We start from the raw sequence: 14,933 nt of genomic DNA, 5'->3' as shown, positions 1-14,933 counted from the left end.
GAAGCTTATGTTTGGCGCCTGGGAAAAGTCAGAACAATAACCAAAACTTGATCTGCTAGCTTCTGCTAAATCGGCGAAAGCATTACTTGGCACTGCTCTGAGTGGGGAGCCAACCAGAGACCTCCCAATTCAGCTTCTGTGGGTTAGGAACTCCAGAAACATCATTCTTGTTCAAAAACTTCCGACAGCTCCAAGCTCCAGGCAAAAGCACCACCCTGACTTCAGGCGCTTCCCAAGGCCCCAGATGACTCAGCCTCTCCCCACTGACCACCAAGCAGCAGAGCTCAAACCCAGCTCAACAGGACCACCTGCTGGGCCACAAGCACAGCCTCTGCTTCCCCACTCAGGTGCCAGGTCTCCCCACATCTTCAGGCTCTCCTTCAATGCTCCCTCCCTCTAGTGAAGGTTTTCCCAGGTCCCCGGCCCCTTCTCCACCTCACCCCAGTCAGATGCGGGGCCCCACACTCTTATCTCCATGGCCTCTTTTAAGGCACGGGCCTTACTCTGTCCTGCTTCAGGAGCTCCCTGAGGCCTTGCTCTATCCCTCCAAGGGCACAAGCGTGTCTCGGCTCCGATTCACCTGAAGCACAAAGCCCAGTACCCGGCAGATGGCACATGCTTGCGAACTGTTCCTGCTGCCCCAAATACCACTCACCTCAGAGGCACAGGAAGTGATGGGCAAAGAGACAGTCACACCGAAACACTAAGACCAGGCAACACAAAACAGGCAAGCGAACGAGAGGCATCACAAAGCCGGCTAACAGGGAGAGCTCCATCAGGCCTTACCCTTCTTGAACTCCTCCAGCATGGCATCCAACTTGGTGTCATGGAAGACGAAATGCACTGGGTGGTTATAGAAGCGGGTGATGGTCTTGAGGGGGGTGCAGTCATCAGGGTCCACGAAGGCCAAGTCTTTGACATAGAGAATATCTACAATATTGGACTGCTCGTCTTCAAACACGGGGATGCGGGTATAGCCGCTCTCCATGATCTCCGACATGGTATTGAAGTCCAGGATGGCATCGCTGCGGATCATGAAGCAGTCCTGGAGCTGGGTCATGATATCCTCCACAGTTTTGGTCCGTAGCTCCAGGGCACCCTGGATCATATTTAGCTCCTCTTTCACCAGGTCGTTATAGGGCTCCGTTACCTTCAACATCTCCATCAGCTTCTCCCGGTTGTAAACGGTGCGAATCTCCTGGCCCAAAACAAAATCCAGGAGCTTGCTGATGGGGAAACTGAGGGGGAAGGTGAGTAGCATAAAGAATTTGGTGAGAATGATGGTGTTGGCACCCACAGCCAGGCCGTGTCGGGAGCACAGGGCCTGAGGTACGATCTCCCCAAAGATGACAATGCCAATGGTGGAGGAGGCCACCGCCATGAGCCCAGACCCAATGAGGTTGTCTAGAAGGATGGTGAGGGAGGTGTTGACCAGCACGTTTCCCAAAAGCAGCGAGCAGAGTAAGTAGTTGCCCTTGCGCCGGATGGGCTCGATCTTACGGGCATAGCGCCTCTCCTTCTGGGTGCCACAGTTCTGCACGATGCGCAGCTCCATGGGGTCCAGGGCCATAAGCCCCAGGTTGAGGCCAGAAAATATGCCCGACAGCACCAGCAGCACCATAATGAGGAGGATGTGCAGCCAGAGGGGTAGGAACCTCCCAGCCTCCTCCACCATGAAGAGCAGCGAGTCCTTATCGGTCCACCTCTGCCAGGGCCCGTCCACCCCGGCCCGGGTGCACAATGCATACAGCTTCATGTTCTCGCTCCTCCGGAGGAACTTCGTGAGCACCACCAGCATCCCGGACGTGTTCCCGCGGCTCAGGTTGACCAGCTGCTGGACGACGAGGTCCTTGGTGAGCTCGGGACAGTTGGTGGAGTTGTGGATGGCCTCGGAGTTGTCCACCTCGGTGAAGGAGATCAGGTTGCTGGAGATGGAGCCCAGCCTCTGGCCGTACAGCCTCAGGTTCACCGTGCTGCCCTCGGACACGAAGATGATGCCATCCGGGTTCATCCCACACGATTTGTTGCAGCTCGCCAGCCTCATGCCCAGGATGGCGCCCCGCTGGGGGTCGCCCTGGCCCCGGGCCCCCCGCGCCCACATCAGCACCAGCAGCAGCAGCGCCGCCAGGAGGAGGCGCCCTCGGGCCGGCCCGCCGCCCGGGCGCCCGCCCCCGCCCACCGGCGCCATGTTGCTCCGGCTCGGCCGCCGCCGCTCCCCGCGCCCCGCCGCGCGGCCCCGCTCCCGCCGCCGCTCCTGCCGCTTCGCCGCCGCCGAGCCAACTGCCCGGGCCGCCGGCCTGACGTCAGGTCAGCGCCCCGCCCGCCCCGCCCCGCCGACCCACGCCCCTCATTTGCATGGGAGACCCCGCCTCCGGGCGCGCGGCTCCAGTGCCCGCCCTTAAGGGGGTCCCGAGCTTAAGGTGGAGCGGCGCCTGAGCGCGGGAGCCGCGGGCGGACGCTCGCCCCGCCCTGCTCCGCGCACGCCCTTTCCCGCAGGCCTTTCCGCCCTCTGGGCGTCGGTACGGCCCGCTCTCCTCCGCCGGGCCTGCACGCCTGGCCTCGCCGGTCGTCCGCTGCAGTTTAGCCGGGCGTCGCGTGCCGGGCTCCTTCTCCAGAGGACTGTTGCCTGGGGCAGGTTGGCCCTTCTCCGCTGGAACCTCGGAAGCAGCACCGCGTTGTGCTGGGGCGGGAAAAATGCTTCCCTCTCCCCCATATAAAAAGAGAAAGGGGAACCTGAGGGCTGAGGCCTGACGGAGGCCTTCAGGTCCACCGGCATTACAGACTGCCCCTTGGAGACTTTTCTGGCCCGGGAGTTTTGCTGATCTTGTCCCAAGGCCAGAACTAGGTTCCCCCGGGCCTAGCCCCCAGGCCGAGACCCTTTGGCCACCGGCTGCCTGGTTGGAGGAGAATCTGGGGAGCTAAGGATATAGAACGTACTCGCAGACAGAAGTATCAGGGTCTTGCCTAGGCTTTTCTCTTGTCATTTCCATTTAGGACACAAATACTGAGCACCTACTATGTGCCGGGCGGACACTTGTTCCAGGCTCTGACAATACAGCAGTGAATAAGCCAGAGTCCCTGCCCGCTTTTTACAGTCTAGACCAGAAAACAGACCGTAAACAAGTAAATGCATGGGTAATATTGATTGAATCCTTCCAACAACCCTAAGAGGTAGTGTTATTTGTCCATATAACGGATGAAGAAATTGAAGGTAGGCACAAATTGGGGTCCCTCCACACTGCAATTTTAAGAAGAGGCTTGTGTGACTGGTAAGGCACACCGGAGCGTCTTTCAGCTATAAAATGGGGGTAAGAATGATAATAGGGCACCACCTCACCAAGCTTATGGGAACAACTGGCCTAGGCATTGAACAGGACGGAACAACTCTGAATGTTCTATGTAGCTGATGTTGTTGTTGCCTGCCCTACCAGACCAAACCCCTAACCCCAAATTGTGGTGACTGGCCCGCTGGGGCAGAGGCATGTGAAAATGAGCTGAGAGGTGTGGCGCCAGGCCTGGCCCTGAAATGACTGCTTCCTGAAGGGCCCTACCTTGGTGTCAGTTGGCAGCTATGAAGTGAGCACCAAGCAGTCAGGAGGTGTGGGGAAGACCGCAGCCGCCTGCCCTTTCAGAGGGGAAGAGACAGACAGACAAACGTCCTTACAATAATTGCAGAGGTGCACTGAGAGGAGAATCAGGTACCAGGCTGACCACTGGGTCTCAGAACAAGTTTGTTTGCCAGCCATGGAGACACAGAATCCATTTTACTCTCTCCCTGTACAAACACTTGTGTTTTATTTTTATCGTGGTATACTGTTTGCCAATAAAAGCAACAATCAATACCAGCCAGAAAGAGCTAAGCAGAGAGGAACAATCACAGTGTTAGGGAGGAGATGTGGTAGTCCAGAGGCCCGATTTAGCTCAGCACGCCCAGCAGGGAGTTCTGCATACTAGGCCAGACCCAAGCCGTCCCTTGCAGGTATGTGCCTCACTTCCTATTCCACAGTGAGTATCTAGCCGGCCAGTTTGGTGAGGAACGGGAGCCTCGGGATGGGCACTGGCCAAGACAACAACAGCAGAAAGCAGAACCTCTGACTGGCTGCTCCCCCTCCCATCTCCACCGACCAGGAGGGGGCCGCCTGCATCACCTCAGAACAAGCCGAGCTCTCAGGCTTCTGCCCACCCCACCTCATCTCTTCCCAGCCAGCCTTAAGACTAATGCCCTCCCCCATGGTACTTAGAGACTTTACCACTCTATTATCGACCAGTCGGCTATTTTTATTTTGCTCTTTTCAAACAGTCTGTGCTCAGAAGCTCTCTCGTATGCACTGAGTCCAATGACAGAAGCCAACAAAGGGAAGGAAAAAATAAGCTTTTGAGAAACTTGGGTAAAAGTAGGAGGAATAGTGAGGGTCCGGTAGGAAGAATTAGTCTCTGCTAATTTAGTTCATTTAATTCCGCTCATCCACCATTGCATGCATATCCATCCTTAGCTGAATAGAACAGATTCAGCAGGGGCCCCTGGGTGTCTCAGTCAGTTAACCTTCTGCCTTGGGCTCAGGTCATAATCCCAGTGTCCTGGGATAGAGCCCTGCTATGGCTCCCTGCTATGGTCTGCGTCTCCCTTTCCCTCTGCCCGCTGCTCCCCCAGCTTGTGCGCTCTCTCTCTCAAATAAATTAATTAATTAAATCTTTTTAAAAAAACAAAAAACAAAAACCACAGATTCAACGAATGCCCACACAGAGCCTTCAATCCAGCAGAGGAGACAAGAATCTCTCCACCAAAGTTAAAAGCTCTGTAACTTGGAAAATGTCTGAGGAGGTACCCGAGGTCCAGACTGGCGTCCAGGTTCATTCCCTGCTGGGCTTCTATCCCTGATGAGGGCATTTAACCTTTCTCATCTGCAGAGTTGAAAGACCTTTCCTACCGAGTGGTGGGGACAATATAGAGATGGAGGTCTATGTGTGTGAAGAGTCAGGAAGCCTGGACAAATGTGTGCCTTCCATGGACCAGGCTGAGAGAACTGTCGAAAGTGATGTGCAAACGAGAAGTCTGTCTCCTTTGGGGGTCAGACCTGTTTCTCTGCCCCAGGGTGGAAGCCCTTACTCACCTGAGCTGTCTCCATTCACAAGTAAGGAGTCAGGTGGAAGCCATTCTCCAATGGGTCTGACACCTGACTCCCGAGCAGCTCAAAGCACTCCATTCATGACTTTTGGACCCCACAGTTTCTTTCTGGGCTCTATGGCAGCATGTCCACACACACACACACACACACACACACACACACACACCCCAGGGTTGAGCCTACTCCTTTCCGGTTCTGTGCAGGCAGACAGCCTTCAGTCTATTGTCCCTTCTTTTGTACCTGGCATGGTGCTGAGGCTGAGGATCCAATGGTGAACAAGGTCCTGAATAGTAACCTGGGATCCCCAGCACCACTCCCCACAGGCTGCAATCCTCCCAGGCTGCTTTCTTAGTCCTCTTCAACCTCTGGGTGTCCAAGATGGGGGGCTGCTGCCAGAGAAGCTGCCCGTCTGCTGGTGGAGCTCAGAGCCTGTGGCCGTCATGACCCCACAAGTCTCTCGGACGATGCCCAGGTCCTGGGCTTCAAGGGCCTGGTGGGGAGCAATGCAGTGCCTGTTCCCCAGCTATCTGTAAGTCTGCAATAACCCTGAGCATTTGCGGGTTCTATCTGTACTGTTACATTGTCTCGGGAGAGAAGGGGCAGTCGTCCCTCCACAGAGGCACAGCCCAAGCATGGGGTTAGCTGAGATGGTACCTTGGCTCAAATCCCAACTCAGGTCATCCCAACAAGTGGGGGCATGAGGACCTGGTGTCATTTTCTACCTGAGAGAGACACTTGATTAAGCCGGAGGAGGGGATGAAAGAAAGCATCAGATGAGGGGATCCAGGCCCATAAAAGGATGTGCCCGGCGCAGGAAGTGGAATGCCAGGGCAGCAAAGGGGAGGAAGCATTTGTCTTAACCCAGTAGGCTTCCAGGCTCTGTGGCCAGAGGACAAATTGTTCTCCTTTGGGACAGGACTACAGGAGGCAGGATGCCCCGCCTGGGGGTTCAGGCACAGCTCAGGAAGCACACTGTGGGGCTGGCTTGGCCAGGGATCGCCTGTGTGACCTGGGACTCTGGGACATTCTGGAGTGCCGAATGAGCTGATGCCTGGCCCATGGCGAGAGCTCAATAAACATGATCGGTAACCATGATGGTGATGGACATAACAGGGCTGGGAGTTTTAGAGGACACTCAGATTTCTTTAGTTCCACTGTATCTCCATCCAAGACCAGTCACTGTCTTCTTGTTCTTTCCCTTCTCTTTCCTGCAGAGAGAGAAATCCGTAGAGGATGGTGGGGAAGAAGGGACTAAACAAGACCACATCCTGGACCCCTTGGTCCAGGGAAGAAAGGAGGCTGGGGCGCAGGTCGAACCACTGGAGGTAAGGCAGGGTTGTCACAGTGTATACAGGCTCAGGGACTCAGGTACCAAAGCTGGCAAGTTGGAGAGAGGGAAGCCTATCACTCGAATCTAAGAGACTTGATGACCCACAAGGCAAGGGCTGCTGGGAAGCCCCCGCTTGCAGCAGGGACCCTGTGAGGAGTGCCAGGCCTCGCAGGGTCTGGGGGAGGCCGAGTGGGCCCAAGACTCTGCCTGCTCGCCTTTCTGCTTCCCTCCTCCTCTCGTGCACTGGAGCTCCCCTCCTCCCCCGCCTTTGGCCACCGTCCCCCTTTCCCAGGACCGGCTACCCCAGCAAGCTTTTCCTTCTGCCTCCCAAAACACAAAGATCCTTTTTTATGTAAGAGATTAACTGTTAATCGCTGAAAAAAAATAAGGAAGAACAAGATAACAGACTCTGAGTATTTACAAAAGCTTAAGAACAAAGTTCTTGGAGTCATTGTCCCTCTGTTTCTGACCCCTCTTCTTAGTTGCCAAATGGAAACAGGCTGTAGCAGAAATGCCCTGGGCTCTGTCCTTTACCAGCTGGTGAACTGGGGCAAAGTGCTTGACCTCGTAGGGTCTTGATTTCTCCACGTTTAGAATGAGGATCAAGAGACACTTGTGTCGTACTAAAAGGACTAAACGGGCCCAAGTTTGGTAGCGCAGTTGCTAAATGTGTTTCTTTTCCTTCCCTCAGGCTAGGACTTTCACGTTGCATTTCATTGATTTATTCGTTCCTGTATCTTTATCTTTTTACCTGGCTTTTAAAATTGCCAAAACGATACATGTTCATTGCAACAAATTCAAAGTATAGAACAGAAAACACAAGGTCCCCCTCCTCCCTTATGCCCCTGCCCAGGGACTGTTTTTCTGTAATCTGTCACCCTCTGACTCTTCATTTTCTCCTTGTCTCTACTCTGCACTGGAGGCCATTTCCCACTGGGTTGAGAGTCCCTCAAGGACAAAAACTGTGTCATAGTCATCTGTATCCGGCATGCTTGGCATTCCATATGCATTTGTGGAATGAACTGGATTTCCCTTAAAAAGGGGTAGGAATAATACTGTTGGGGGCCAGGAATGGGAAGAGGAGGAAGCTTTTAGCCAGTGGCTTTATATATAAAATTGCAACCGAGACTATCTCATGAAACTACATCTACCCCTTAATATAATTTCCGCTCTAGCCTATGTCTTAAAAAAAAAAGTCTGCTTTTCACCCAACTCAATCAATTTCTTGACTGATCTTCAATTTGAAAAATACTCTCGTGCATTGTTCATGGGCATGCACTGGAATTCTCCTTGGAGGAACCTTAGGAGGGCTGGTGGGAGTTAGAATGTTCTCTGTGTAAATGACACCCACGCCCATAGAGCCTGGCACAATCCACATGAGGCAATAAATCTCCCCAGGCAGATCAGTGAGGCAAGTTCCCCATGACTGAATCTTATTGTCTCCCAGCCCTACCCAGAAAGGGAGACAGCCTTTGAGATTTTCATTCCCGAGCGTCCAGATTTCTGCAGCTTTGTCCAAAACGATTGCCGAGGCACCAAATAACCTGTAGAGCCTTTAGCAACTGGCTCATCCTACTGGGCCTTGGGGCCTTTATCTCCAGCATGAGGGGATTAAGTTCTATCCTCATTTAAATTCTCTGATGTGTTCATTTCCTAGGCAACCAAGAGAGGAAGGGAAAGGTGAAATCAACAAGATAGTTGTAGTGGGCGTCTGTTGCTCTGAGCTGTCCAGCTCCCTGTCCCCTTCTTCAGGGAACAGTCTCCTCCCTATTCTCTGGGCACCGGTCCCACCTCCATTCCCATGGGTTCTAGTGGAGACGGACAACCGACCAGGCCTGGACAAAAGTACCTCAGGCCATAACAATTGAGCGGGGGTGGACAGGACACCAAGAAGGGCCAATCAGGAGTCTGGTGTGGGCTTTTATATGGAGAGAGGGCCCCTAACTGGAGATCACAGAGGCCTCAAGCTGTCTGCCGCCATGTCTCCTCTCCCTGTTGCCTGCGGTCTTTCTTGACTTCAGCACATAGCCCTGTGAGAGGGAGTACCACTATTCTTCTTCACAGATCAGAAAAGAGAGATTTGGAAGCTTAAGAAAGCTGTTCAGGGGGCGCCTGGGTGGCACAGCGGTTAAGCGTCTGCCTTCGGCTCGGGGCGTGATCCCGGCGTTCTGGGATCGAGCCCCACATCAGGCTCCTCCGCTAGGAGCCTGCTTCTTCCTCTCCCACTCCCCCTGCTTGTGTTCCCTCTCTCGCTGGCTGTCTCTATCTCTGTTGAATAAATAAATAAAATCTTAAAAAAAAAAAAAAAAGAAAGCTGTTCAGGATCACACAAAAATGGATTTCAGTACTGTTCAAACCTGTCTTGACTCCAAACCTTCTTACCCCATGCCTTGTGCTGCCCCTCTAAAGGGCTCCAGTTAGAGAAACAGAATTGTAATCGATCGATTGAGGAATCTCCACTCAGTGGAGCCTTAATATGACCATCTTGTAACCAATTTCTATCAAATTTCCCTTTTCCCTTCCTTCTTGAGATCCTAGATAGATCCCACAGCTTTAGGGTGACTTTTAGTATTAGAAGTCTGCTCAGGTCCGTTAGGAACTCCTGTCTCATTTCTGGTTCACATCACTTACACCCCCTTCCTCTCATCCAGGCTTGGGATCCAGTTTCTGCTCTGGGGACTTGGAGGGGGGAGGGGCCTTGGTCAGCCTTCAATCCTCCAATCACTGCAGCCGGTTTCAGGGTGGGGAGGTGCTTGTGTGTGTGTGTGTGTGTGTGTGTGTGTGGTGTCCAGCGAAGGGAGTCATGTGTTGGTTCTGGGATAGTTCCCTCTTCCTTTTCAGGGTCAAACTTCTCTAGTATTGGGTCCTGAGAGGGCAAGAGGGGAAGAAGGGTAATTTGTCTTTACTTAATCTCCCATAGTTTGAACCCCCCTCTTTGTGTTTTTTGTCACTTGATGAGTGTGGTTTGTGTCCAGTTATTGCTTTCTGGTAGTAGGAAGTTCAGCTCAGCCCTTGTTGGGATGCCTTGCCTCCACCTTCTTGCTGTTGGGGTACACTCTGCCTGTCAGGCAGCCCCTTCTGGAAGAGTCCTCCCAATGGTTGCAGTGTAGACTGCGCAAGGCAGAGCAGGAAGTCTAGTGCCTGCGCAGAGGTCTGATGGTGGAATAAGATGCCAGTCTCTCTTCTTTCGGGACCCTCCAATTTTTCTTTTTCTTTTTCTTTTTTTTTTTTTTTTAAAGATTTTATTTTATTTATTTGACAGAGAGAGAGACAGCCAGCGAGGGAGGGAACACAAGCAGGGGGAGTGGGAGAGGAAGAAGCAGGCTCCCAGCGGAGGAGCCTGATGTGGGGCTTGATCCCAGAACGCCGGGATCACGCCCTGAGCCGAAGGCAGATGCTTAACCGCTTAACCGCTGTGCCACCCAGGCGCCCCCGGACCCTCCAATTTTTCTTGCAGCACCTCCTTCGCTTGACTTTGAGAGGTATGTTAGTTACTTATTGCTGCATTACAAATTACCCCTAGAACATAGTGGCTTAAAATAATAAGCCTTTATTATGTCATAGTTTTTGTGGGTCAGGAATTAGGAAGCAGTTTAGCTGGGTGGTTCTGGCTCAGAGCTTCTTACAAACAGAAGTCAAAATGTTGGCTGGAGCTGAAGTCATCCGAAGGCTTGGTTGGGGCTGGAAGATCCACTTCCAGGCTCCCTCATGTGGATATTTGCAGAAGGACTGAGTTCTTTGTCCCATGGACCTTTCGCAGGGCTACTTACAACATGGTAGCTTGCTTGGCCTGTAATAATATCCAAGATGGAAACCACAATGTCTTTTATGACCTAGCCTTAGAGACGATATACCACCACGTCTTCCATATTCTATTGGTAATATGGACCAAAATTGATACACTGTGGGAGGGGACTATCCAAGAGCAGGTGATAGGGGTCAGTGGGAGCCATTTGGAGTCTGGCTCTCACAGTAGATAAGGGTAAATCCTCTCTACTGAATGCTAATCAGTTGATAAACTTCCTCCAACCCCGACCCCCAACTGCTTTTCTTAAATATTGGGAATTTGGTCTTACTGGGATGGTGGTTGTTGTCAGAGGGCCTGTTCTCTGCTTAGATGTCCTATAAACGCATAAACCTAGCATCACGAAAATTAAAATATTGATCTTTGCTTCAGAACATAAATCTCCCGCAATTTCACTTATATCAGGATATGGCAACTCCATCTTTCCAGTTGCTGTGGCCAGAAAATCTTGGAATCGTCCTTTATTCCTTTGTTTCTCTTCTATCTCTCTCAGATCCATCAGCAAATCCTGCTGACTTGAAAGTACACGTAAATTCCAGCAGCCTCTCCCCCCATCTACTGCCACCACCCAGGCCCCAGGCACCTTCCTTTCTCACTTAGATTACCAATATACTTGGTCTCCTTGCTTCTACCCTTTCCTCCCTACAGTTTTTTCTCAAGCCAGCAGCAGAGTGGTCCTTTAAAAACATAAATTAGATTATAAACCTCCTCTGATCAAAACCTTCCAGAGACTCCCAGTTTCTTTTAAAGGAACACCCAAGGTTGTGACATTCACCCACAAACTGGAGTTTTGTCTTAATCCGCTTATGGAGAGCCAGAAAATTCTTATTGGGGAAGTGATGGGATAGAAACTAAAAATTGGGAAAGTTAATGGTTGGCAGGGTGCTGGCTGAATGGTGGGTGACAGTCCAGCCAAGAAGTTGCCATTATAATCTAGATATGAAGTGATAAGTAACATTTTTTTAAAAAAGCTCCCATTTATTGAGTGCTTTGTGCTAGACACTGTGCTTTCCATTTCTTTCCTCATTTAAATATTTATAGCAATTATTTGAGGTAGATGTTACATCAGTCTCCTTTTACGGATGGAAACCTGGGTCCCAAAGAGGTTAAATAACTTGCCCAAGGTCATACGAGATCAACGAGGTCAACAGAGCCAAGAATTGAAACCCAAACCTGTCTAGCTCCAGTGCAATCCAAGCTGTCATTTTCTTTTTTTTTTTTAATTTTCAAAGCTCTTTTTTTTTTTTTAAGATTTTATTTATTTATTCGACAGAGATAGAGACAGCCAGCGAGAGAGGGAACACAAGCAGGGGGAGTGGGAGAGGAAGAAGCAGGCTCATAGCAGAGGAGCCTGATGTGGGGCTCGATCCCAGAACGCCAGGATCACGCCCTGAGCCGAAGGCAGACGCTCAACCGCTGTGCCACCCAGGCGCCCCCCAAGCTGTCATTTTCATTGAAAAATGTAGAAGCCAAGGAATACCATAAAAGTGGTCATCACTTTTTAGAATATAGACATCTTCATGACAAAACAGCCATGGATGAGTCTAGTTGTTTATTTTTTTTATTTCTTATTTTTTTAAGGGTTTTATTTAGAGCAGGAGGAGCAGGAGAGGGAGAAGCAGGCTCCCTGCCGAGCAGGGAGCCTGATGCGGGACTCATCCCAGGACCCTGGGGTCATCACCTGAGCCCAAGGCAGACGCTTAACCGACTGAGCTGTGGGGAGCTCAGGGCTCCTCTGTCTGTTCATCTTCCATAGGCAGGAGGTGAACGAGGAATGTTACACCCACAAGACTTTTTTTTTTTTAAGTTGTTTGACCTTCGAAATTAGGGCTTATCCTATTTCCAATTATAAACCCCAGTGACAGGATTTGCACATTCTACACTTTCACTCTATACCCCAGGTCCCTGAGCAATATTCTCAAATCAGTCAGTGGTTTCAATTCCATTTATAAACCAGCGTCCAACACATGTACTTTCTCCTGAAGGGACCAAATCCACTTTCCTAGAACACACTTCAGAAGACAAGAAGACAAGCCGTAACAAAGCTTTACGAACAGTAGTAATTTGGGTACTTACAGCGCTCTTGGGTCTACCAGGTGCCTACGCATCCTTTATACATTCTTTTGTTTAATGCTGTCAACAATTCAGTGTGGTAGGTTTCAACACCCAATTTACAGATGGAGAATTTGAGGCTCAGAGAGACTGTGTAATTTGCCCCAGGTCATACGGTAGAGGTGGCTCTCAGAAGGGCAGATGTTTTCATTCCCACTCCACATGCCAGAATGCTCCTCCCTCCTTCCCACCTTCATCCTGCAATTCTTAGGGCATCTTCTGTCCCAACTTCCCTGTGACAAGCAGGCATCTGGAAGCCTCGAGGCAGCCTCTAATTCATTTGCCCTTTCATAGAGGCACCACAGATCTGAGAGCTGGTCCTCACAGCATTGATTTTTATCAATTCACTGATGGGTAAACATATTGGGAAGCAAGTCCCACAGTAATGAGGTGATAAAGCCAAATACTAATTTCTTAATTAACATACAAATATGCTCATACTAGCAATATGATATTATACTAATACTAATTTCTCAATACACTGAGAAATTAAATATTAATATACTGAGAAATTCCAAGAGAGCTAGAATGTTAAGTGGGAAGTCGTTATGAATATGTCAGGAGAGTAGACTTGATTTGAATAACCAACACAGGATACTTAGAAATACTGTCTCCCTGGACAGAATTGATACACTTGGATGCATTTTCTTTTTCTTTCTTTCTTATTTTTTTAAACATTTTATTTATTTATTTGAGAGAGAGAGAGAGCATGAGCTGGGGGGGGTGGAGGGGCAGAGAGAGAGGGAGAAGCAGACTCCCCACTGAGCAGGGAGCCCCAGATGGGAGTTGATCCAAGGACCCTGAAATCATGTCCCGAGCAGAAGGCAGACGCTTAACCGACTGAGCCACCCAGGCGCCCCCACCCGGATGTATTTTCATCCGCTGACTGTTCTTGTTCTGGATTGCGGACTCCTCTCTTCTTCGTTATGACATTATATTGGATGGGTCACAATGAACTTTACAGATTACAGTTAATTACAGTTTTCGTTCCCTGGAGGAAATTTAGAAAACACCACAAATGCATACCCAGCACATTTCGTAATCATCTCCAAGGGAGATTTTTAAAAGTTTTTTTTTTATTATGGCAACTCTCAAACACATAAACCTAGAGGGAATCCCCATCTCCCCATAACCCAGCTTCAACATTTATCAAGATCTTGCTGCTTTTTTTTTTCATTTATCCTACTCTCTCCTTCTTTCTTTCTTTCTTTCTTTCTTTCTTTCTTTCTTTCTTTCTTTTTTTTTTTTACGATTTTATTTATTTATTCGACAGAGATAGAGACAGCCAGCGAGAGAGGGAACACAAGCAGGGGGAGTGGGAGAGGAAGAAGCAGGCTCACAGCGGAAGAGCCTGATGTGGGGCTCGATCCCATAACGCCAGGATCACGCCCTGAGCCGAAGGCAGGCGTTTAACCGCTGTGACACCCAGGCGCCCCTCTTTTTTTTTTTTTTTAAGTCATCTCTAAGCCCAACATGGGGCTCATACTCACAACACAGAAGTCAAGAGTCACAGGCTCTCCTGGCTGAGCCAGCCAGGCACCCCTCCTCCAGAGTATTTTAAAACAAATCTCAAAATCTTACCTCTATGTTCAGGTGCTATACCCTGTTTGAAATGGAGTCTATGAACTGAGTACAGATGTCCTGATATGAAGGTGCGGTAATGCCTGCCTTGCCCACCACACCAGGTCATTGTGAGGTCAAAACCAGATACTGGATGTGAAAGCATTGTGGTTCTGGGAGTTGGTTGCATATCACATTCTCTGGGGAGAGATTTTCAAAACCAAATCCCTGGGACCTAGCCCAGACTTATGAATCAGGTGTTTGGGAGCAGGACCCAGGCATCTGTATGCCCAAAGCACTCCAGACTATTCAACTGTGACTTGTTGGGAGGCCAGAATTTGTAAGTTGCCACTGGAAAGTAGTTGGTTAGTTAGTGTTAGAGCTCCTGTCCCCTTCTGTGCTCTAGCGTCTGCTTGGAGGTGCAGGGGGATCAAGGGTGAGGAGTGTGTTGAGGGGGAATGGGGCAGGGGCTGAGGTGGGGCCGGGTTAGCCTCCACTCTAGGGCTGATGATGGACCTAATCCCAAATCCTAACCCAGACCTCTGAGGAGGGAAAATGGTTTACCTGGCTTTGGGAGGGCTGATGTTAGGCCCTGCTTTGGATCCTAAGTTTGGGGTGAGGGTGGATTTAAATGGAATGGCAAGGTTTAGAAGTGAAGGGCAGGAGGAAAAGAAAGGATGGGGCCAAGAGGCTGCCTTGGAGCCTCTGGCATGGGGTGGGGTAGGGGCATCAGGCTTCAAGGTGCTCCTAAGTGACGGTAAGTTTGGCTTTGAAGACAAGAAACTAGAGGAATCATCCAGAACTGCTGGAATGCACAACTCACATTGTCTACGGATGCTCCCACCCGTGCGGGTGTATAGCCCTAGATCATGGGAGATGATTCTCTGGAGAAAAAGAGAATATCAAGCAGCTGAAAGATGGTGGGTCAAGACCTGACCCAACTATCAGAAGGTGCTTCTATGTGCATGTAGGGTGGCATGGGAGGAGGACATGGCTCCTT

At 50.5% G+C, this 14,933-nt stretch overlaps 2 protein-coding genes across 3 annotated transcripts in view; one reads left to right on the top strand and one right to left on the bottom strand.

The window, feature by feature from the left end:
- CNNM4 (cyclin and CBS domain divalent metal cation transport mediator 4) overlaps positions 1-2,188 on the bottom strand; it is a 35,783-nt gene extending 33,595 nt beyond the window's left edge. For both annotated transcript variants that reach the window (XM_040623543.1, XM_040623544.1), the window contains exon 1: positions 787-2,188. In XM_040623543.1, coding sequence (XP_040479477.1) covers positions 787-2,188 — 1,402 coding nt within the window. The remainder of the gene's footprint in view (positions 1-786) is intronic.
- Positions 2,189-6,337: 4,149 nt separating this feature from the next.
- The window catches only part of LMAN2L (lectin, mannose binding 2 like), a 37,918-nt gene continuing 29,322 nt past the window's right edge, over positions 6,338-14,933 (top strand). Inside the window, exon 1 of the mRNA XM_040623540.1 lies at positions 6,338-6,451. The gene's annotated coding sequence lies outside the window, so the exon portion shown is untranslated. The remainder of the gene's footprint in view (positions 6,452-14,933) is intronic.

This window comes from Ursus maritimus, unplaced genomic scaffold (assembly GCF_017311325.1).
Source record: "Ursus maritimus isolate PB19 unplaced genomic scaffold, ASM1731132v1 scaffold_6, whole genome shotgun sequence".
Lineage (NCBI taxonomy): Eukaryota > Metazoa > Chordata > Mammalia > Carnivora > Ursidae > Ursus > Ursus maritimus.
The sequence above is the reverse complement of the archived record's forward strand: the minus strand, read 5'-3'. Positions and strand labels throughout refer to the sequence as shown.